Source organism: Ictidomys tridecemlineatus, chromosome 8 (assembly GCF_052094955.1).
Source record: "Ictidomys tridecemlineatus isolate mIctTri1 chromosome 8, mIctTri1.hap1, whole genome shotgun sequence".
NCBI lineage: Eukaryota > Metazoa > Chordata > Mammalia > Rodentia > Sciuridae > Ictidomys > Ictidomys tridecemlineatus.
This window is the reverse complement of record NC_135484.1, coordinates 6,882,326-6,906,844: the sequence shown is the minus strand read 5'-3', so window position 1 is coordinate 6,906,844 and position 24,519 is coordinate 6,882,326. Positions and strand designations below refer to the sequence as shown.

At 46.8% G+C, this 24,519-nt stretch overlaps 1 protein-coding gene across 5 annotated transcripts in view; it reads right to left on the bottom strand.

Moving 5' to 3' along the window:
- Positions 1–24,519, bottom strand: part of Agpat4 (1-acylglycerol-3-phosphate O-acyltransferase 4) — a 95,516-nt gene that overhangs the window by 44,724 nt on the left and 26,273 nt on the right. For 3 of the 5 annotated variants that reach the window (XM_040283529.2, XM_040283528.2, XM_005321429.5), the window contains exon 2: positions 14,503–14,769. The exons of 1 other annotated variant lie outside the window; for it this stretch is intronic. In XM_040283529.2, coding sequence (XP_040139463.1) covers positions 14,503–14,680 — 178 coding nt within the window. In that variant the 5' untranslated portion in view covers positions 14,681–14,769. Of the gene's footprint in view, positions 1–14,502; positions 14,770–21,393; positions 21,632–24,519 lie in introns of those variants that run through there. One more of the 5 variants, XM_040283526.2, reaches the window with a different exon arrangement.

Sequence of the window (24,519 nt, the reverse complement as noted above, 5' to 3'; positions counted from 1 at the left end):
TGGGGACAGGGCAGCAGTGGCCCTTGCTCTCCTCAAGGCAAGCACATACTAAGTGTTCCCTAATACCTGTGGGACAAGCCACACCAGAATGACTCGGAGTGAGAGCTTTGCAGCCTCATCTGGTGGATGGAGGTGTCATCATCTGGGGACACACACCCCTTAGGCCTAGAGAACAGGAGGAAGATGGCTAAACTTTGCTGGTACCCAAGAGCACCCAACCACACCACCACCGTGGAAGTCAAGGACCCTCCTGAGGTCAGGCCACTGTAGCACGCAATTCCAGATAAGAGGGCCATGTTGGCTGGCCCACACTGCACAGTGCGGCAGCACACATACTTCAGGGGAAGCAAAATGTCCCAGCCAGTGACAGCACTATTCCAAGAGAGAACTCACCCCCCTGCTCAGTGCAGAAGAAGGGCTTGGGAGCCTCAGGCCGCAGGCAGGGGAGCTGGGGGGCAGTTCTCAGGGGCTCTTGGGGGCATGAACTCCCTTTCCATCTGATTCGACTCACCAATGCCACTGCTGCAGCTACAGTGAAGGGACAGAATGCTGGCCTTGGCTGGCATGGCTCCCAGCTGGAGAGCGGATCAGCCCTTGGGAGCCGTTAGGGACGGATCCCTAGACCTTCAAAGATGGATGCCTTTCGAACAGTGGTCCTACAACAGCGGAAGCTGGTAGATCTTGTCTTCCTCGTTTAGCAGGCTCAGAGGCGGCAGGGGAAGGGACTTGGGAACATTTTAATGAAGACTGTTTCTCGCTGCCCTGAGAGTGACAGTTCAGCTTGGTCTTCTCATACTTCTCAGAGTCAGGAAGGCCGCTGGACTGCCTGAGAGCCAGACCAACCTGGCATGGACTTCCAGGGCACAGAATTCTCACCCGTGAGGTGGGAATAAAAGCACTGGACAGTCCCCCATAGCATCCTCCTGGTCCTGCCTTCTGTCCCACCCAAGGGGCCTAGAGAGAGGTCATGAGACTGCCATCTGCCCTGCCTGGCAGGACTTCCCCAGCAGAGTGAGGTCATTGTGAAAGAAAAAAGCGATTGTCTGCTTTTGCCGTTGATTGCACTTTGGAACTGTAATGCCAAGGGGTACTTGTGAGGGGGCAGGGTTCAAAACCAGGCCTCCTGGGCAGGCCCCGCAGCCATGCCTAGACACAGTTCCAGTACTGTGGAAAGCAGATGGGCCTGCCAGTCTCTGGGACTGCCCTGTGCAGAACCCAGCACCAACCAGAACCAACCCAGAACCACCAGAACTCAGGCCAGCGCAGCTCTCCCGGACACAGAACACAGGCTGCTTCCCTCCACCAGCTTCACCTTGGTAGCTCTGCAGACCTGCCTGGTGACTCCTTGGCTTGACAAATAAGAACAAGAGCAGATTCACACCAGAGAACCTGGGCCTTGTCCAGAGGAGGGCCAAAACCACGCCTTCCACCCAGCCAGGAAGCCTGCTGCTCTCAAACTCACCCGGAGGCTCTGACTGGGCGGAGAATCTGCTCCCCCAGGAACAGAGGGGCTCCCACTCGCTGTGGACTTCAGGTTCAGAGAGGGTGCCAGGGATGCAGGCCTCCAGAAGCTGCAGAGCCCCCGTGCCTCCTGCCTGCACAGTCCGGGCTTCAGCGGGGGCCGACAAGTTAGGGCCCCGTCCTCCCTTCTAGACAGGATCACAGACAGCCTCTGCCAGGGTTGCTGGCTGCTGCTGGAGCCCCTGAAGGACGCCACAGATGTCATTAAGGCAGGACACCCACGGTGCCTACGGATCCACCCCATTGCACATACAACACAAATAACCTTCAAAAGGAGGCGGGGAAAGCGGACGTCAACATCTTCCCGAGAACAAAACCGTCTAAGCCCTTTATGAGACGAATATAGGATCCCTTCCTCGCACCTATGTGGTTGGTTTTTGGAAGTCACCTGCTCAGGTAATCAACCACCACGGAAGGAAACAGACACCCTGCCCACCCTCCTTGCTCTCCCTCCTGCGGAGATCTGCCTCTGACAACCCATGAACTTCCATCCCTGCACACACGCTTCCAGGCGCAGCCTTTCCTGGCCCTTCCTGGGTCCTTGTCCTCCTGGGCCCTGTGACTTGGGAGGGTTCCTGCGGCCTGGGAGTGCGTGGGCGCCATGTTTTATTTTGCATCCTCACTCTCCAAATTCTGCCCCCTCCTGGCCAGCACGTGGCCTTGCCCTTGAAAGGAACTCCGCGGAGCCTGCGTCATGCATGGCCTTTGAACCGAGCGGGCGCAGCAGGACAGCGCGGCAGGCTCCCTCCGCTCCGCAGGTCCCTCCAGGCTCCCTCCGCACCGCGTGCTGCGCTGGATTCGGAAGCGAGGCCGGAGCAGGGGCGGCGGGGCTGTCTCCATCGTGCCTGGTCCCTCCAGTCCTTTTCAGAACACCAGAGTCATCTGTAGCCCTCCTTCCCCACCCCTGCTTTTCTTTTCTTTTTTCCTGTTTTAAGCTCTGACATGAATAGCCTCCTAACCTTTCTGGTTTTGTGTTTTTAAAAATCCATCATGTCAGGAGGAAAGATAATAAATTGCCAGTCCTGGCCACCTTTCCCTGGAGATTAAAAGGCACATCTGCACAGTGCAAAATTCTACCTCCGCGGCTGCTGACCCCTGTCTTACTTGTTGTGACCTTCAGGAAGCGTGTTCCTTCTTACCTTGCTCATTCAGAACACCAAGCAGGCAGCCTTGGCATTTCCTGTCTGCATATCCAGGCAAAAATAGGGCAACCCCTGCCCCTTAAAAACCAGCGTCTAGATTTCAGAACTTGCACGTGGGTACCACTAGGGGGGTTCTTGGGGCTGGACTTGCGCTGTCTGTTGGGGCGTCCTGCCCTTTTCTGTGCTTTGACTCTATCCTTGACATCAGTGTGGCCTTTGGCATGTGGGTTGGCATGTGTTACAGCATCCAGCCCTTAACAAACAGTTAATGTGAGAAGGGAGATGACATAGCGTGTTAGTGAAGCGTGACCAGGGCGAGGGACGCATCCGCATCTTGAGGAAACACTCTATTCTGCCCTTTTCTTAGAAAATCAACTGCGAATGATGAATGCTGCTGATTTTGTAAGCTTTGCGTGATTCATACGCCAGAAGACACAATTAGACCCCGTGAATAGTTTTTATCTGAACTGCAGAGAAGACGGGAGCTAAAGCAAACTGAAGCTGCATAAAGCACATAGCCCTGGCAAGTCCAGGGGCAGAACAGCCCGAGAGCCGCGGCCTGCGGCGTCTGAGCCCGGGAAACCTTCCTAATGCTTTCTTCAGGGCTTTGTGGCCGTGAAACTCTCCAGGTGTGAGTGAATCTGTCAATCACAGCAAGGAAAAAGAAGCAGCAAAAAAGGCCAGCCCCGCACCTAACGCCTGCAGGAACACAGGCCAGGGAGAACCCTGCACAAGGGGCACCATTCTTGATTTGAATGGACTCACTACAGGGAGGTGCCCATGAGCCGTGCCCAACATGGATCCCCTGCCTCTGCCACAGTCTCCCTCCCAGGAGCGAGGACTGCTCCTTTAGACAGAAGTCTTTCCTTCTCCTTTCGGATCACTAGAACATGTCACACAGCACTGTGGGACACACACCTGCATGGAGGTGCCTGCCCTGAAATGCCAGTCATCTTGCAGGATTAACTCTTGAGTTTCATTTGGAATTTGTTCTAAATAATTTAATTTATGATGATAAATATTCCACTTTGCTTTCTGCATTTGTTACTTATTAATCTGTATCAGAAACAAGCAGGCTACAGCACCCTCAGGAAAACATCTACATGATCCTGCCGTTGCCTTAGTGTGTCAGACCCACAGAGAACAAAAGATACTGCCTTCAGGAACTTGGATCCCAGATCTGATTTCTTAACTTCTTAACTCCTAATGAGTAATCCGATCCTTAGCCACCATCTGCTTGAAATTTGGACAGGGATTATGATAGTGCAAATATCTGTGATTTTTAATTTCAAACTGAAAGATTTGGGGATCTCCCAAGGTGCATGCAAATTATATACATGCAGGTTTCCATTGCTGTAGTAAATCTTTAATTAAAAAAAAAAAAAGAAAAGAAAACTGTTGCTAGAGTGTAAAAGGCATTTAAAATTATAAGGTTAATCTCAGGCAACTAGCTCCCCTCTCAATTATGCAAACTCCTATCTTCAAACAGCTATAGCTCCAGACCATCTCCTGCTCTCTCTGCCCTATCCTGACAAGTCTTTCCTTTTTCTTTACTATCCTTGATGGCTAAATACCAGGAGAACAAGATCCAGTAAAACACATGCTAAAGAGAAGTACATTATGAGGAATTGGATTCAATGGGTGTTCATACTTAACAGGCCACAGACAAATGCATTATAGAGATTTTTGGACCATTACATCAGCCTTATGCTGTTATGAACATTTTCAAGACATATTTATGTAAAACACTCTAATATAAGAGATGATAAATATTGTGCTCAAGCCATAATAGAAATAGCATCTGACACATTTGCACATTCTGAGTTGGTAAAAGACATCATGAATAAGGATGTTGCTATCACTTCTTCCCTTACAGGTAGTTTACAAAAATAAGACACAAAAGGTATTGGGACTTCAAGATGGCTGACTAGAGGTGCCTGATGTGTTTTTTCATTTCAAAAAAGGACCCAAGAAAGGGAAATCTTGAGCTACATCACTGGAGGGTTTGGGGTGGGGCACTGGAGTGCAGTAGGGTGTGGCAGAGAGGTATCATGGAGCAGGAGACACGCAACAGCCTTATAAAGAAGGGAGTGAGGCACATAGCATCTACCATCCCTTCTCTGCAGGGGAGATGGTCCCTAAAGCCAGGGCAGCCTAACCTAATGGGAAAGCACTGGCCCCCAGCAGGCAGGAAGCATTTGCTGCTGAGAGGCATGCAACTTTTTGTGGGTTCCAAGTCCTGTTGGGGAGCTGCTGGGTCACTGCACTATAGCACTGCTCTAGAGAGAGCCCAGTAGCATTGTGCCCTGACTGTGCAGGCTCCTGCCATGCAGCCAGGGGCCCTAATCCTCTTCACACCCAGGTCACAGCCTGCAGTGCATTCTGAGTGGCTCAGCCCACAGAGACCCATGGGAAGCAGGCAGGTTGTCTGATTACCCCTATTTCCCCTGTAAAGTAGCTGGGCTGTCTATCCTGAGTGGCTGGGACACAGGGAACCCGGGGAATAGATGGGTGGTCCTGTTCACTCACTTCAGCCCTGAGGAACAGCTGGGGAGCCTGTCATGAGAAGGTCAAGCCATCCATGTCCTGGGATGCAGCAGGCAACCCCACCCCTTGTCCACAGGAAGCAGCCAGGTAGCCGTCCCTAAGCTGCTTGGCTTTCTGAGGTCTCAGAAAGCAAACAGGAAGCTCACCTAGAGCAGGTTGCCACCCTCCACCCCCACCATGGCTCTGCCAAGGCATCTGCATGGCCCTGGCCCACTGACAGATACCCCACCAGGGCCCATCAGTGAAGCAACCCCCTGTGGGCCTCACACAGTACCACGCACCCTACCCCCCACTTCACCAGTCATCCTTCATCTACATGGGCTCACCATTCCCAGAGCTGCGGTGAACTCTCCCTACCTAAGAGAGACACATCCCAGCTGGTGGAGCAACGACCACAAATCCCTATCGTCTGGGCCACAACAACATCCACATCTCCGTCACGGCTGCCTCCCCTTGAGCCAAAACCCATAGAGCCTACACACCTACATCCTAGAACGCAAAGTCGGGAGGGTCTTCAACTATGAAAACCACCCACAAAACTGTCAGAGGCAAGTGATCCACATCAATGTAGAGATGCAAGAAGCAGGAAAGGACACAGTGACGTGGTGCCTCCAAACAACAACAAAATAGCAACGTTTAAGAAACAGACCACGAAGAAAATGGAATCCACGAACTTCCTTCAAAGGAATGCAAAACAACGATGGTAAGGAAATATAAGAGAATACCGAGCAAGAATTCAGGGAGGTTAGGAAAACAATTCATGACCTGAATACATTTGGCAAAGAGAGAGGGGTCATTAACAACTACCAAATAGAAATGTGGAGCTAACAAACTCAAAAAATGAAATAAAAATGCAGGAGCCTCAACAAGAGACAAATCAAGCACAAAAAAAAAGAATTTTTTTAGCTTGAAAAAAGGTCTTTTGAAATAAATCTATCACACAGAAGGAAAAAACCTTAGGGGAATGAAGAGAGTTTACGAGACAGAAGGAACACCAAGAAGCAAACAAATATTTGCATTATAGTTCCTCCGGAAGAAGGGGGGTGGGGGGAAGGCATTAAAAAAAAATCTACAAAGTAAACAGCAAAACTTTCTAAATCTTGGAAAAAATATGGACACCCAGATCCAGGAAACTCAAAGTACCTATAATAGATTCCACTAAAAAAGATGCTTTCCAAGGAACATTATATAAGTGAACTGTCAGAAGTACTAAACAAAAAGGAGAATTCTAAAAATAGCAAGACAATGAGAATTCACACATAAGGGAATCCCCATGTGACTAATAGCAGACTTCTCCGCAGAAAGCTTACAAACCAGGACAAGGGGGTAAAAATATTTTAAAAAAGGGGTGGGGTGGGGGGGAATGATACATTCCAAGTCCTAAAAGAAAAAATTTGCCAACCAAGAATACTATGCCCAGCAAAACTGTCCTTCAGAAATGAAGAAGAAAGTCATTCCAAAATAACCCAACTCTATAGATTTTTTTTTTTGCTTAAAGATGCAAAAAAGATACTATCATCATGAAACATGAAAAAGTACAAAACTCACTAGTACAGCAGATACACAAAAGAGGGAAGAGAATCAAACCTTCTCAATAAATAAAACCATCAAATCATAAATAGGAACATAAATAGGAAGAAAGGAACAAAGGTTTTACAAAACAAGCAGAAAAAATGACAAGAGTAGTATTTATGTATCAACAATAATCTTAAGTGTAAATCCATTTAATTCCTCAATTAAAAGACTTAAACTGACTGAATGGGTTTAAACACACACACACACACACACACACACACAATGATAGGCTGATTTTAAGAAACTCACTTCATTATTAAAGACACACACAGACTGAAAATGAAAGGATAGAAAAGATCTACCATATACAGGGAATCAGAAGTCAGCAGAATTGGCTCCTCCTACATCATGTAAAACAGACGCAAGCTACAAAATGTAAACAGAGACCAGGAAGACCACAATGTAATATAAGGGCAGAAGGATCAATTCAACAATAAGAAATAACAATTGTGATATATATGCACATGTTACTGAGCACTTAATTATATAAAGCAAATGTTACCAAATGTAAAGGTAGAAATAGACTCCAAATGCAAGAATAGCTGGGGACTTTAATTTTCCACTTTCATCTGTGGGTAAGTCATCTAGACCACAAAAAAAAAAAAAAAAACAAAAAAACAAAGAAACATTGGAGTTAAACTACACTGTAGATCAAATGACCTAATAGATGTTTACAGAACATTTCATCCAACAGCTGCAGAAGATCTATTCTACTCATCAGCACGTGCAACATTCTCCAGGACAGAGCCTGTGTCAGCATGCAAAACAAGTCTCAACAGATATTTAAAAATCAGAACCATATCATGTGTCTTCCCTGGTGACAGTGGAATAAAACTAGAAACGACAAGAGAAACTTTAGAAATGGTACAAATATGTGGAAACTGAATGATATGTTCTTAAATGATCCACAATCAATGAAGAAACCAAAAGGACATTTGAAACTTTCTTGAGATGAATGAAAATGGAAACGACGTACCAAAATCTTTGGGATAAAGAAAAAAATTACAAACAGGAAAGTTTATAGAAATAAATGCCTACATCAAAAAAGAAAACAAAAAAAGTTTTTAAATAAAAACCTGATGATACAACTCAAGGAACGAGAAACACAAGAACAAAACAAACCTAGAATTAAAGGAAGAAAAGAATAACAAACATCAGAGCAGAAATAAAATAGAGGCTGTAAAAGAACACCAAAGACAGACGGAAGAGAGAGTCTGCTTTTTAAAAGGAAACAAAGTCAACAAGACTTTAGCTAGACTGAGAAAAAAAGAGAAGCGGTGGAAATGAATAAAATCAGTAATGAAAAAGAAACACTAGAATCCACACCACAGGCAGGAAAAGATGCAAGGATGCCAAGGACCAAACGGCTTCCCTTTTGATCCGACCAAACTTTTAAAGAAGAACTAATATCAATTTCCTCAAAGTATTCCCCCCTCAAAAAGAAAATAAAAGAAATAAGGGGGAGGGGGGGTAACAAAACCTAGCACCATCAAAACGGAAATGGAACAACCCTTCCAAATTCATTCTGTAAGACCAACTAAAACCAGAAAAGGACGTTGAAAACAAATCAAAGGGATAAAGAAAGAAAACCACAAACCAATATCCCTGATGAATACGGATGCGAAAATCTGTGCCAAATGCTGGCGAACTAAATCAACAGCACTAAATCCGAAACATTATACATCATGATCAAGTGGGGCTAGTCCCAGGGGTGCAGGAAGGTTCCTCATGGGGATCAGGAAATGTGGTCCGGCACATGGACAGCGTGGAGGCCCTAGCTAGACCTTCTCATCGCCTTAACAGACGCAACCAAAAATTTCAATGAAATTCAACATACCTTCATGACAAACACCCTCAAATACCAGGAAGGAATGTACCTCAATAAAGGCTGAATAATAAAGATAAACCCACAGCCAACATCCTACTGCAGGGGTGAAGCCATTTCCAGTAGGGTCAGGACTCAGACAAGGATGCCCACTTCCACCACGCTATTCCACCTAGTACTGGAATTCCTAAGCAGAGCCGTAGCATAAGAGGAATAAATAAAGGACATTCGAGTAGGAAAGGAGAACATCAGCTTATCCCTGCTGTCAGATAATTTCATGACTCCACCCCAAACTGCTAAAACAGTCAGGTTGCAGGACACAAGATCAACGGACAAAAGTCAATGGCACTGTTAAACACCAGTAAGGAAACTGCTGAGAAAGAAATGAAAGCAATCCCATTCGCAATAGCTAGGAAGGAAATAAAATGTCTAGAGATCAACTTAACTGAGGAAGCAAGTGGTCTGTTCAATGAAATTCACAAAATGCTAATGAAGGAAGATAAAGAGGACACACGCACCACACCACACCCACCCCACACACACACAAACACACATTCCCTATTGAATCTGACCAAACTTTTAAAGAAGAACTAATATCAATTAAAGTCACTGGGATTACAGGTGATCACTGTGACCAGCAGCACGAACATTTTAACCATTATTCAATCTGTCTGTCTTTTTAACAATTATTCAATCTTTAGACAGATTGAATAATGGTTAAAATGTCTGTGCTGCTGGTCATGGTGTTCACCTGTAATCCCAGTGACTCAGGAGGCTGAGGCAAGAGGATCACAAGTTCATAGCCAGCCTCAGCAACGTAGTGAGATCCTATTTCAAAAAATCAAATGAAAATGCTGGGAGTGTAATTCAGTGGTAGAGCATGCCTGGGTTCAATTCCCAGTACTGCAAAAAAGTTAAAAATAAAAATATAAAATGCCCATGCTACTCAAAATAATCCATAGATTCTGTAATTCCTAACAAATACAAATGACATTCTTCATAAACATGGGGGGGGGGAACCCTCCTAATTTGTATGAAACCACAAAGACAATAGTCCAGTAATCCCAAACAAAAGAGCATAGTGGGGGCATCCTGACACCTGAATGCAAGACTTTCTATGAAGCTACGATTAGAACCAACACAGAGACCACAGAGAACCCAGAAATAAACTCAGATTTTTATAGCTAACTGATGTTTGACAGAGTCGGCAAGGACATACTCTTCAAAGGACAGTCTGCTCAATGATATTCGGAAAACTGGATTCCGCATGCAGAAGAATAAAAGTAGACCCCTAACTCTCTACATTTAAAAAAGAAAAAAATCAACTCCAAATGTGTCAAATTTATGTGTAAGATCTGAAACTTGATAATTGCCATTCTGACTAGAGTGAGATCAAATCTCAGTGTTATTTTGATTTGCATTTCCCTGATATTCTTGATAATTGCCATTTTTCCATATATATTGGTCGTTTGATTTCTTCTTTTAAGAAGTGTCTGTCTAGCTGGGTGCAGTGGTGCACGTCTATAATCCCAGCAGCTCCAGAGGTGGAGGCAAGAGGATTGAGAGTTCAAAGCCAGACTCAGCAACTTAGCAAGGCACCAAGCAACTCAGTGAGGCCATGTCTCTAAATAAAATACAAAAAAAAAGGGCGGGGGGCTGAGGGTGTGGTTCATGGTTAAGTGGCCCTGACTTTATAAATCACTGTTATGGGAAAAAAAAAAAGAAGTATCTGTTTAATTCCTTTGTTCATTTGTTTATTGAGTCATTTATTCTTTTGGTGTTAATTTTTTTTAAAGAGAGAGAGAGAGAGAGAGAGAGAATTTTTTAATATTTATTTTTTAGTTCTCGGTGGACACAACATCTTTGTTGGTATGTGGTGCTGAGGACCGAACCCGGGCCGCACGCATGCCAGGCAAGCGTGCTACCGCTTGAGCCACATCCCCAGCCCCAAATTTTTTTGAATTCTTTGTACTTTCTGGATATTAAGCTCCTATCTGAGGAGCAGATGGCAAAGATCCTTCTCCCTTCTGTAGTGTCTCTCTTTATGCTCTTAATTGTTTCCTTTGCTGTGCAGAAGCTTTATAATTTGATGCCGTCCCATATAGTGATTCCTGATTTTAAATCAGAATGGCAATTATCAAGTATACAAATAACAATAAATGTTAGTAAGGATGTGGGGGAAATGTACATTCACACATTATTGTTGGGACTGCAAATTAGTACAACCAGTCTAGGAAACAATATGGAGCCTCCTCAAAAAATGAGGAAAGGAAACACCACATGACCAGCTAGAGCACTCCTTGGGATACACCCAAGGGATCTAAAATCAGCACCTACTACAGAAATGCAGCCACATCAGTGCTTATGGCAGTGCAATACACAACGGCCAAATTATGGAAACATCTAGGTGCCTGTCAAAAAAACAATAGGAAAAAAAGTGGTCTATCTACACAATGGAGTTTCACTCAACCTTAAAGAAGAAGGAAATTACAGCATTTGCTGGTGAATGGATGAACTAGAGAGCATCGTGTTAAGTGACATAAGCCAGACTCAGGAGGGTTGAATGTTTCTCCCATATGCGGAAGCTAGACCAAAATAAGGGGAAAAGAAAAGAAACAAAGAAAGAAGTTGGAAGCATTCCATGAAAATAGAAGAAAGATCAATAGAGTAGAGAAAGCAGATGGGGGGAGGGAGGAGAGACAGGAAAAGGGAAGAATGGGGGAGCAAAGCTGACCAAACCTGCCTGTGTACGTATATGAACATCTCCTTTATGTATATCTGTAATGCATTAATTTTAAAAACCATAAATAAACAGGAGAAAGATCAGTAAGTAAAGAAAAGGGAACGGGGGGGAGGAAGAAGAGGAGGAAAAAAGGAAGTACGAGGGACTGAATTGGAGCAAATGTTATTTCATGCTTGTGTAATAATCACAATGAACTAGTCATCTGGCAAGGGTTTAATATCCAGGACATTAAGGAGTGCAAGCAATTCAAAATAAAATGATGATGGTGACGATGATGGTGATTGATGGTGACGATGATGGTGATAGTGGTGATGACGATGATGACGGTCAGGTGATGATGGTAGTGATGGTGATGATGACAGTGATTATGGTGATGATGATGGTGATAGTGGTGGAGATGATGGTGATAGTGGTGGAGATGATGGTGATAGTGGTGGTGATGATGATGATGGTCAGGTAGTGATGGTGATGATGACACTGATTATGGTGATGATGATGGTGATAGTGGTGAAGATGATGGTGATAGTGGTGATGATGATGATGATTGATGGTGATGATGGTAGTGATGGTGATGATGACAGTGATTATGGTGATGATGATGGTGATAGTGGTGGTGATGATGATGACAGGTGATGATGGTGGTGATGGTGATGATGACAGTGATTATGGTGATGATAATGACAGGTGATGATGGTGGTGATGGTGATGATGACAGTGATTATAGTGATGATAATGGCGATAGTGGTGGTGATGATGATGACAGGTGATGATGGTGGTGATGGTGATGATGACAGTGATTGATGGTGAAGATGATGGTGATAGTGGTGGTGATGATGATGATGATTGATGGTGATGATGATGGTGATAGTGGTGGTGATGATGGTGATAGTGGTGATGATGATGATGACGGTCAGGTGATGATGGTAGTATGGTGATGATGACAGTGATTATGATGATGATATGATGATAGTGGTGGTGATGATGATGACAGGTGATGATGGTAGTGATGGTGATGATGACAGTGATTATGGTGATGATGATGGTGATAGTGGTGGTAATGATGATGATGGTCAGGTAGTGATGGTGATGATAGTAATGATGGTGATGATGACAGTGACTGATGGTGATGATGATGGTAATGGTGGCAATGATGATGGTGATGATGGTCAGGTGATGATGAGCTGATTTAAAAATGGGCAAATGACCTAAATAGACATTTCTCAAAAAAGATGTATAAATGGCAAACATATGAAAAAATGTTCAACATGACTACTCATCAGAGAAATGCCAATCAAAACCACATTGAGATACCATCTTACCCCACTTAGAATGGCTGTTATCAAAGGGACAAAAAAATAGCAATTGGTGGCCAGGATTCAGGGAAAGCTAGCATTGCTAACCATATAAATTAGCACAGCTATTGTGGAAAGCAGTGTGGAGGTTCCTCAAGAAGCCTGAAACAGAACCGCCACATATCCAGCACTCCCACGACTGCGTAGACATCCAAAGGAAATCAGTATGTCACGAGACATCAGTACTTCACAGTGAGTTACAGCCTCAACATAGCCAAGAGATTGATCAATCAACCCAGTGTCCACTGAAGGGTGGACAGATGGAGAAAATGTGGTCCACACCTGTGTTAGAATATTACTCAGCCACGAAAGTGAATGGCAAAATATCAGTTGCAGCAACATGAACAGAAGCAAAGGATGTTATGCTAGGGGAATCAGTCAGGCGTAGAAAGACAAATCCCACAAGTTCTCATTTACATGGGGAAAGTTGGATGGTGGTTCCCAGAGCCTGGGAAGGCAAGGGGGAGAGGGATGGAGAGAGCTCAGTTACCAGGTGCAGCATTGTGGGGTAGAGGAGGAGTAAATTCTAATGTGCTACAGCACAGTAGGATTATGACAAAAATCAATGGTATATTTCAAAGTGGCTGGTAGAGAGGACTGGAATGTTCCCAAGACAAAGAGCAACGACTGTTTGAGATGCTGGATGTGCCCAGTTATTCTGATCTGATCATTGTGCTTGTATATACATATCAAAGTGTCACACTGTACCTCCAAAATATGCATAATTACTAAGTGTCAATAAAAGTTAAAAATACATTAAAAACATAAAAACAAACTGGATCACTAGTAACTCATTTAGAAAACTGTACATAGCTTTTATTGTTTTGATTCAAATTCTTTTTTTTTTTTTTTAATGTTTCACAAAAATATCGATGATTTTGGACTGGTGACATAATCTAAGGTTACAGATTTTGAAGAGGACTAATTTGAAAGCATTCATATTTTGAAATACGTTTGTACCTGTGCATAATGCTACTGATACAGTGCATGTTCCGCTTTTGAGAAGAGGTATGAGCTTAAAGTCAATCAACAGCAACGATGGAGCACGTCTCTAGATACGAAGTACACTGATTTCCCTTTTAAATGCCAAAACTCAGGCTAGTTAGATTAGTCATGTGTGAAACTAATGACATAAACATTCACACCAACAAATGTGTATAAGAGCTGAGAGAGCCAAGAAGGGTTGGTGGATCGTCTTAATGTCCGTTTCTTGGGATGTTGTAATTCACTGTGCAAGATGTTACCACTGGGGGAAACGGGCTGAAGGGCATTTGGGATTTTACCTTATTGATTCTCAGAGCTGCATGTAAATCTATGATCATCTCAAAATAAAAGATGGGGGAAAGCAAGGAAGAGAACAGTATAGAAAATTGCCATTCATTTAAAAAATATATGCAAATTTGATCCCCAGCATTGCAAAAGAAGTGTATATATAGTGTGTCAATGTACACACGCAGAGAGACTCACACGTACACTCCCGGGCCAGTCGTACCTACTGTTTCTCTAAGGATAACTAAGACCCAGGGACACGGATCGCGTCTGAGGAGCGCGACCTGGGGGTAGAAGCCACCCAGCATTCTTGCCCACTGAATCTCACGTTCCTGGCAGTCCTCATTCAAAGCACGATTTTCAAAGAGTGAGAACGAAAACAGACATTTCCAACAGAAAGCAGACCAAAACAAAACCCAGAACAGCGGAGCAGAGACCGAAAGGCCAGCGAGCCATGTCAAGAGCCACAGTCCCGAGAGACGGGTCCCGGGGAAGCCGGGAGGACAGAAGTGTAAGGAAGGGTCTTACGGCTGGAGACGCAGTAGGACAGTCTGCAGTTGATCTTCCTGAAGAGCTGCTTGTTGATGGGCCAGAGGACGAGCGTGCAGAGCTGCGCGGCGTTGATGATGAGCCCCGAGGCGATGAACACGTAGCAGAAGACCAGGTGGCACAGGAACTGGGACTTCAGCAGTCCAACGAGGTCCATGACGTGAGACGTTCTTGTTCAAAAATAAATAAGTAGCTGCGGTAGAATACGTCCAGACGAAAGGAAGACCCAGGACTCAGGAAAAGCCGCTGAAACACAAACAGATGCCAAACATTAGCCAAAGCGTGATGTGCTTTTGAAGTCAGAAAAGAGGCTCTGAAAAGAAAAATTTATGCTCGAGATTAGACTCTGTGCCTCGGTCGATTTACTTTTATTTCGCAAATATTGCCACGCGCTTAGTTCGTGCAGGTGCAGTCTGGATGCTTTTGGAACAACATCCCCTCTCACTCTCGGGAGCCCTTTGAAGTTGGGACCATTATTGTAGATGGGTCTCCACGCTCCCAGCTGAGTGGTGGCCAGGTGGGCACTGAGCCACGTTCCCACGTGCTGTCCCCGGTCCATGCGCGGCTCCCAGCGAAGGCCCCAGCTCTGGGCCTTCCCTCTGTCCCCCCCACACACCTGTCCCTCTGTGTCTTGTTTGTTCTCTTCCTCCAGGTCTCAATGGCCCCTCCCTTCTGGCAGGACGAGCCTGAACTCCAGCCCTGGGCTTCGTTTTGGGGACACAGTGGGGCTGGACTGGCCCCCCAGTACCCCACCCTAGTGCACATCTGCGGTCACTCTGCTTGCTGGTCCAGGGGCTCGCCTTCCTCCTCTGGGCTGCCAGCTGCTCCAAGACCATCTTGAAGATCATCACCGTCTCCCGGCCCCGGAGACCATCATTAGCACGTGGACAGAACGCAATTATTTTCTAATATTTGCAGAATGATTTAAGGAAGGTAGACAGAGGTTGAACTTTGTAGATGCCAGTAAACACTCCTAACTATGGAGACAAGAAGACTCCCCCACTGCACCCCGTCTCCCCCCACACACCTTAAATGTTCTAAAATCAGACACGCAACACATACAGAGCAACCAGATTCCTGGTCCTGTGACCAGACTCCAGCTCCAAAACGAAAGCATGAAAGGACCTCACAGTTTGACACATGAAGCCTTTGAGGCAAGGCGCGAAGGCAGGGGTCCCTGGGAGGCTCTGATGCAGGCTGGCGGGAGCAGAGTGTACCCCAGGAAGAACACAAGTTCCAGGACGAACTTTAATAGTTGACAGATCCGAGATTTGTCACAATCTTCATCAATAATGCCCCCAAGTGAATGGTCTACGTAATAGCTGCACATCTGTTATCTCCTTCAACACGCCCATGAATCCTACAAGGTAAGTATTATTAACCCATTCCTCAAAAAAAGAAACTGAGGCAACTCCTAAGTTGGGCAACTGACAACCGCTCTTGGGGCTTGGCTGTGACTCTGAGCTCTTTCCTGCACCTCCCCTGGCTGTTGTACTCCTCAGGTCTGAGGAGGGGCTTCTCTTGGCTCAGAACAGCCCAGAAGTTATCCCAAGAGCAAAAGACCAGTGTGGCCTGCGTGGAGGTTCATGGGCCCAAAGGACGCTCAGAGTGGGGAAGCTGGCCTCTCTCCTGGGAGCTCTAGGGTGGCTTGGGGACGACCTCAGCTGTGAGGATGGTCACAGGAGGCACGTACCACTTGCCCAGGTGATCTGGAAGGGGTACTGCACCCTGTGTTACTCCTATGGCTTTCCGAGAGGGACGTGCCACGGAACCTCTGGCCTGCTTTCTCTGCAATCGGCGTGGCAGAGCTGGTCAGAACGGTCACGTTTCAGCCCTTCCTAGACAGCATTTCTGCAGATGTTTCCCGACTGTGAACTCGACGCGGGCACCTCCCTCTCAGGACCAGGCACAGAGCTTGTGCAGCCACATGCACAGGAAGGAGTGATTTTGGATACAGTTGGCAGCAGTCGCCGTTGGATGTTGAATATTCATGCAATTTATTCCTAGTACCTGGATTAGTCACTAATAGCTTCCAGACAGTCTTGCTAGAAGTGTGATTCTTCCCTGGGTTCCTGGGGTCTAGCAAACATAGGTCACATACTTAACAAATCCTTTGCTGATTTGGCACCAAGAAAAGGAAACCAGCCAATATCAGATATGCAGGGGTCCCGGGCCGCCTTCTTCAGCTCCCGATCAGTGGCAGGGTGTTAGGAAAAGGAAGGATTTTCTCCTTGTAAAAGTTCAAGACCACCATATCCTCAGGTAAAACCCTCCCTGGTACTAACACACTGGGGCTCAGCACGACATTGGCAGTGTTCAAGGGGGGACCGGCGGCAGGCAAGCCTTCGGAGGAGTGGGCACACAGCCCTGGTTTCTTTGGGTTCTTAGGTTTTTGACCTCCACCTCTGACCTCTGAGTCCCAGTCTTAGACTGCTGTGGGGGCGGGGAGCAGGTGGAAGCCCTGGGTTGCCTGGGTTTGAAGCTCTGCTCTATGTCCAGTCTGTAAAAAGGGATAATAGATTTTAATCCACCTCCTGAGAAGGGCATCGATTTTGGATTTTGTGAGTGTGGTGACGTTGGGCGTGGGTGGCCTTTCAGAGGTGGGGCCTGGTGGGAGGTGGTTAGGTTACAGGGGGCACTGCCCCTGGAGGGATAATGCTGGTCTAAAGAGTGAGTGCTCATGAGAGCAGATTGTCATAACAAATGAGTCAGTCCCTCCTGGCTCTCCGGTCCTGCCTTGCCATGTGGTCTGTCACTCTCCCATGCTCCCACCCTCATACTATCCATCCACCAGGAGGCTTTCATCAAGGCCACGCAGAAGCAGGTGCTCTGCTCTCAAACCTCCAGAACTATATGCTAAACAAACATCTTTTCTTCATATATTATCCAGCTTCTGGCATTTTGTTATAGCAGTGAAAAAAAGGATTTATAAACTGATTCTCAAATTTATATGTAAAAACAAAATAAGAATAGTCAGGAATTTAACTGAAAAACAAGGTGAAAATGCTGTAAGTTATTAAATAATTTAACTCTTTAGTCTTAGTGCTGATAATTAAGAAAGAAACAAGGTTAAATTATTTAGAGAGGTGGATAAATAAGTGAAGCATGTCTTAAGTTTATTCCAAGTACAAGTTTGGGTTAATCATCTTCATGGTGCTAAATCATGTCTTTCTCTTACAAGGTGGCAATTAGCCAATTTACTATCAGACTGAGAAAAGAGGGTATAAGCAAGCATCTGACCAGGGTGAAAGAGCCAGAGAGAAGACATTTTAAAATGGTTTGCCTCTCCTCTTTCAGCTTTGTTAAGTACCTAGAAGGTAATGGGGACAAACTGCCCAGCAAACCCACTTCAGTGGCATACTACATGAGCAAGGATGTGATTAGAATTTTATGCTAATACCAGAGCAGTAACTTACAGAATTTGTAAATCAACAAAAAACTATGAAGCTGTTTCCACATTTCTTATCATTAAGATATTTCTTGTCATTAAGGGCAACAATGAAGAACTCATGTGCCCAAATACCAAAAACAACCTTATCGTTTGCTCGTTTTGGGCACTTACAAAAGCAACGGCGGTGGTCTGCACAGAAATCTGCACAGGGTCTGCACCGGGTCTGCACGGGGTCTGCACAGGGACTGCACAGGGTCTTCAGTGGTCTTCAGTGGTCTGCACAGGTCTGCAGAGGGTCTGCAGCAGTCTGCACAGGGTCTGCATAGAGTCTGCACAGGGTCTGCAGCGGTCTGCAATGGTCTGCACAGATCTGCACAGGATCTGCAGTGGTCTGCACAGGGTCTGCAGCGGTCTGTGCAGGGTCTGCACAGGGTCTGCAGCGGTCTGCACAGGGTCTGCCCAGAGTCTGCAGGGGTCTGCACAGGGTCTGCCCAGAGTCTGCAGGGGTCTGCACAGAGTCTGCACAGGGTCTGCTCAGGGTCTGCACAGGGTCTCCACAGGGTCTGCCCAGAGTCTGCAGGGGTCTGCACAGGGCGAGCTCTGCAGTGCTTTTAATCCTTTCCAGAACACACCGCAGGACCTTGAGAATGGCCCCTCTGCATGTCAAGCAGGGAGCCCGTCCTGCTGGGCATCCTGGTCCAACAGTCCACACAGTGAACCTTGGCCACGGAGGCCAGCGCAGGCCACCTGGAGGGCAGACAGAGGGGACACAACTGAGGCTTACGGTACAGGTGTCCCCAGAGTGAAAGGCAGAGAGAGGATTCTCACAGGAAGGGGAATCCCAGAGCAGCTGTACCCAGGTGAGCTAATATGGCAAGCGGAAGGGACGGTCGAAACACGACGACTTTGTTCAGAGGCGTCACAGGGAACAGACGCAGTGCCAGAAAGCCCAGTTTGCACATCGCACCTGAACTTCCCAGCAGGAGAGTCCAACCCAAGAGCTTGACACAGATGTCAAAAATCATTGCATCAGTGTTTTAAACAGACAAAAGAAATTGTCACTAGGAATCACAATAGGGTCAAGAAGGGTAACTGACTCCAAATTGTCCTTCTTTCCCAGGCTGCTGATAGATCAGTCGATTTTGAACTAATCATTGGATTAAGTTTCTAGCAGTCGCTGAGGACATGACGGAAAACCCTCAACTATGGGTCAGTTTTGTTAAGTTAGTTCATAGCTATTATGTGGAGGGCTTATGAGAATATTTGGATTCAAACACTTCTCAAGGACATGATCCTGGGTTGTGAAACAACAATGTAAGGTATCTAGGTACCATTCTCACTACCTCTGTGGCTCTATCCATGGGTGTAAGTAGTGGCTACCTTTTGGTTGAAGGACTATGACTTATTTACTTTTCCTCTCTGTGCTTTATTATCCATTCCTATGGGCACAGAATGGGGCGGCCCTGCTTCCCAGCTCCCATGGAGGCCAGAGGACAGGCACCACGCAGGTGGGATGCAGGTGGGGTACTACATGTCTCCAAGGAAAGAGCAGCCAGTCGCCTACTTGCAGAAAGAACCACGGGTGGACTTCTGCTCAAGAGCCGGGGAGGTGACTGTGCAGCCAGTCAGCAACAGAAGAAAGGGCTCTGGAAGGTGAAGGAGCTGCAGCCACTGGGAACCCAGCCCCGTGGGGTGGGTGGGATGAAGCACATGGAGCTCAGGCCGCGCTCCGAGCTGGGCCTTACAGCTCCAAGCTGCTTAGCTGACGCCCTTGGCTTCCCCATCATCACGAGGCGGCCGTGAGGGGTGAGCCAGACACACTGGAAACCCCCACACCTGCCCGATCAGGGCCCTGGGAGAGCAGGGCTCTCTCTGCAAGCAGGCAGGGAGGCAGAGAGGGCAGCTGATGTCTGGCTGCGCCATTTCTGGGGAAGCCACTGAGATGTCAACTGTTTTCCTCCTTAACGCACATGGAGGGGCCGGCCTTTCCTTAATGGATCCTTCAGCAATTAAGACACCTGCCTTACGGTCGTCACTCTGGCCTGCACTTGCCAAGGCCTCATAAGCCTTTACCTTCTTCACTACTTATAAGCTTAGGTGTGCTCCATTGCTATGGGCGCCTCTGGCAGCATTTCTAATTCTACACACATATACACACACACACGCACACGCACGCACACACACGCACACACATGCACGCACACGCACGCACACACACACATACACGCACACACGCAGAGCCTGTGAGCCATGAGACTCCTAAGTGAGTTAGGGTGGTAAAGCAGATGTACCGTGTGCTGCCTGGCCCGTGTTGGTGGAAACAGGCAAATTAAAGAAAGTGCAGAATCCACCCAGGAGAGGGTTTAAGCTGCATGGATTCTCCTCTAAACAGACACAAAGAGCTGTCAGCCAGAAGCATTAAATTAGGCAACAAACAAGAGAACCTCAGTTAAGATTTCCATATTCTGCCTTGTTCCATGTTGCGTGGCTCGTAAATAAGCATGAGCTTCAGTCCTGCTCAGGATGGGCTAAGGCCAAAACTGGGATAACTCTGTCAACAGCTTGTTTTCAGGGTTTGTTTATTTACCACTCACATTATAGTACTCAATCAGGTCAGGACTGTAGAAGAAGCAGAAATTTCTTTCTTCCAAAGAAATCAATCTAAAAATTGCTAAAATAATACTCATGCCAATTTACCAACATCATTAAAATCCAAACAGTTCCTTATTGAGAATCTTTAGATCTCAAAAACCATAGTGGTTCATAAAACATACAAAAAGAGATCAAAGGGATGCAAATTCTTTTATACTACATTTTTTATTCCAAAGGAGGCTTATCTGTTTTAATGATAACTCTCCAGGACTCCTGACCCAGGTGAGAACGAACACACTCCACCTTCCCACTACGCCATTCGATACTCATGAGCAGGACCTTCAACACATGCACACGCCTGATCCCCTGGTCCCCTGATCCCCTGACAGCCTGCCTCAAGGGCAAAAATCAACGCCCAGGAGAGTCTCTCTTGGGCGGACGTTTCACGACTGCTGCTGTGAGCACCACCGAGAAGCACCCCACGCTTCCAGCACGAGGAAACAAAAAGTGCATCATGGGAGACTCACCCAGCAGGAGGAGAAAGTGTCACCACCCTGGGTGGGTAAAAAGGACAAAGTTCCATTACAACATTAAGTGACAAAGCCACAAAGTCATAGAGGAGGATCATATTCTAAAACCAAGCATAGAAACAAACCGAACCCAACCCAACACTAACAGCAGTGTCTTTGTGAACTCGCTCACACACTCACACCCCACGCACCCAACAACACACACCACAGGAACATACCCCTACACACCACACATGTCTACACCCAACACACACACACACACACATGCACACACACGCACCCTATCAGACACACATGAATACACCACTCACACACACACACACACACACACACACACAAGTTAGCAAGTCTGCCCACCTGGAGCCTGGCCCAGTCCAGGCTTTAGATCGTCATCCTTAGGAAGAAACTGGCTGGGTTCATTCCAAGATCCTTTTTCCAAACCAAGCAAATCTGCTCCCTCCCAAGGCAGGCTCTTGGTTTTTATCTGTTCAATGCATTTTTTCCTCCGTGGTTATTAAGGGATCCGGCTCCACCTTGCTTTTCCAACCCCTGCCTACGGAGAAGGTGCTGAGCGCTGGCTGGCCACCGACGACTGAAAGCAACAGAAACTGCAGGCGCTGCCAAGAGAGCAGTAGCCGCCGGGGCAGGGACGGCTGGAGCGTCCAGCGGCTGGACCCCTGCTCTTGGTCTGCTGGACTCGGTGCCTGAGGAGGGGGTGGCTGAGTCTCCGGAGAGACGTGTGCGGTGGCCTCTGGGCACAGAACACGGGATCATGGCTGTGCTAGGTGGAGCGGACTTGGCCACTCCTCACCCCCAGGACAGCCAGGACCTGGGCAGCCCTGGGCGAGTCCCTTAGCCCTCGATCCTGACACACAAGGCCGAGTTTAGTTTTCGGATTCCTTGCAGTTATGTTGGCCTAAGGCCCAAAACAAAACAGGAGAGAAAATATTCTAGACTCAAGTTCACTGTCATAGGGACCATCTCTCACTAAAACACTTCTCAATTAAAAACTCTTCATAGTCTGAGAGTTCAGCAGAAGCCTATGTAAAATTAGCTTATTTTAAAATTTTATAGGACAGTGCTTTGTCCAAGATCCCTGTACAGTACAAGATGTCCATTAAAACAAACTGAACTCTGAAGAAGCTATAAATCATACTCGAGCTTTTCATTATGTCCTCTAACAAATAGTCCTCAGTCTCTTTCCAAATCCTGGCTGTAGCATCATAAAAACTACAGAAAACACATGCTTTCAAGACTCTATTTCATAGTTGGTTCTGAGCAGCTCATAACAGAAAAATAAATTCTAGAGAGCTTTCACAGTCAAGGGATCCAAGACTGAGAGAAAAACGCAGATGGATAACCTAGGTAACTTTTTCTATCACGAGAAAAAGAAAAAAAGATGGAAGGAAATAAAACCAGATATTCTTGTAGGCCTTCTGTAGCTTTCGCTTCTATGAGATAAAACATTCATAGTTCAACACCACAGGATTCTGAATTGCAGTCACTGAGTAGCATGATACATGTCTGACGTGATTACCTCATTGTCACAGAAAGCCACCGTGGGTTTAGCTAGAGCAGCTCAAGTGCAGAGGTTGACAGTGGTTAGATGTGGGCGCCAGGACCGCACCAAGACTAGGCTTTCAACGCGCCCCATCAGGCCAGAAGCCGAGACTGCTGGACGTCAGTCTCCAACATGAGTTCATGGTACCACTTCCAAAGGTTGGGGTAGTGGGTTTTCAGGCTCCTGCCCTCTGTCAGTCCTGTGGCACCCCTGTCCTGCCCTCCTCCCACGCAGAAGGCCAACCATCTCCAGACCCTGATCCAGCTCTCCCCGGGGCCAGCCGGGGCTGCAGGGCTCTCGCCTCTACCAGCTGGTCACTTTCCCAACAACCAAGAACATGTGAGCTATTTTAAAAGATGCTCAGGGAAAAGTACATTTCTAAAGTGTATTCAGGCTGGGCGCGGTGGCTCAAGCCTGTAATCCCAGCCGCTCCAGAGGCGGAGGCAGGAGGATCTCGAGTTCAAAGCCAGCCTCAGCAAAGGAGAGGCCCTAAGCAGCTCAGTGAGACCCTGCCTCTAAATAAAATACAAAATAGGGCTGGGGATGGGGCTCAGTGGTCGAGTGCCCCTGAGTTCAATCCCTGGTACCAAAAAGTAAAAAATAAACTGTATTCAGTTTTTAGAAGTTTCCAGAAATTTTTTTTCTCAAACCCTAATAATAGCATGAAACGAGAAACTGAAATGAAATAAGGAAAATATAACTTCTAGGGCTGGGGATGTGGCTCAAGCAGCAGCGCGCTCGCCTGGCATGCATGCGGCCTGGGTTCGGTCCTCAGCACCACATACCAACAAAGACATTGTGTCCGCCGAAAACTAAAAAATAATAAAAATAATAATAAAATAAACTAATAAAAATAATAAAATAATAAAATATAACTTCTAAATGGGTAAACATTCATTTCTATTTTAAATGAGAATATTCCAATTAATAAGGAAGACTTTTCAAATACAGAAGGAAAGCGGAATGCAGTGGGGTTGAATTGTTGCTGGGACTTCACGTGGCAGTGATCCTTCCTGGTTGTAAACCCTGGGAGCCTGAAAGCACCTCAGCCTGAGGAGCGTGAAGGGTGCTTCCCTTGTGCAGCAGGGCAGCAATGGCCAGAACTCAGCTCTTGGTCACAAAAGCAGGCCCGAGGGAGATGGCATCACCAGCTGGCACTAAAACAAAAAGGAGACTTTATTCCGTCCACACACCATCACCTACTCTACTCCCCCACCACCAAGGTGGCGTGGGCAGGCCTGGCAGCTGGCCGCGGATCCTGCCTACACAGTGCGCACGGAAGCTCGTGGAGAGGCCTGCTGCCCGTGTGCCCTTGGGCGGACAGCTAGGTTCAGGGAGTGCAGTGACTAAGCACAAGGAGGGCCCCAGGTCCTGCAGAAACACCTCCCTGGCCAGGCCCCTACCCTCACTGCCAGGCTGCTCCTGCCTGCGCCCCTCCTCTGCTCCTCCATGGCTCCCACACCACCCACAGGTCGAAAATCCACATCCAAAATGCTTCAGAGCCCAGACGTTTTCAGTACCAATCAAATCATCTTCAGGTCTTGTGTGTGTGTGTGAGGCGTGCCTGAGACATTGTGAATTCCCTATTCGGACTTGGGTCCCATCCCCGACATATCTCATTGTGCACATGCAAATACTTCAAAATCCAAAAACACCTGAAATCCAAACCACGCTGGTCCCAACCATTGCCGACAAGGACGGCCGACCATCTCTGGCCCCTACGCCACCTTTATTAGCTCATCCTCTTGGGGCTCTAATGATGGGTTTGTTTTAACAAGACTTTTTTTTTTCTTCTGACCTCCATGCAACCCTGAGATGGCCCTCAGCTCAGTGACTCACAGGACCTGCCCCTCCACAAGCCCACTCACGAGTTTCATTAAAATGCCGATGCCCTTATTTCCATCCTGAAGGCAAGCAGTTCA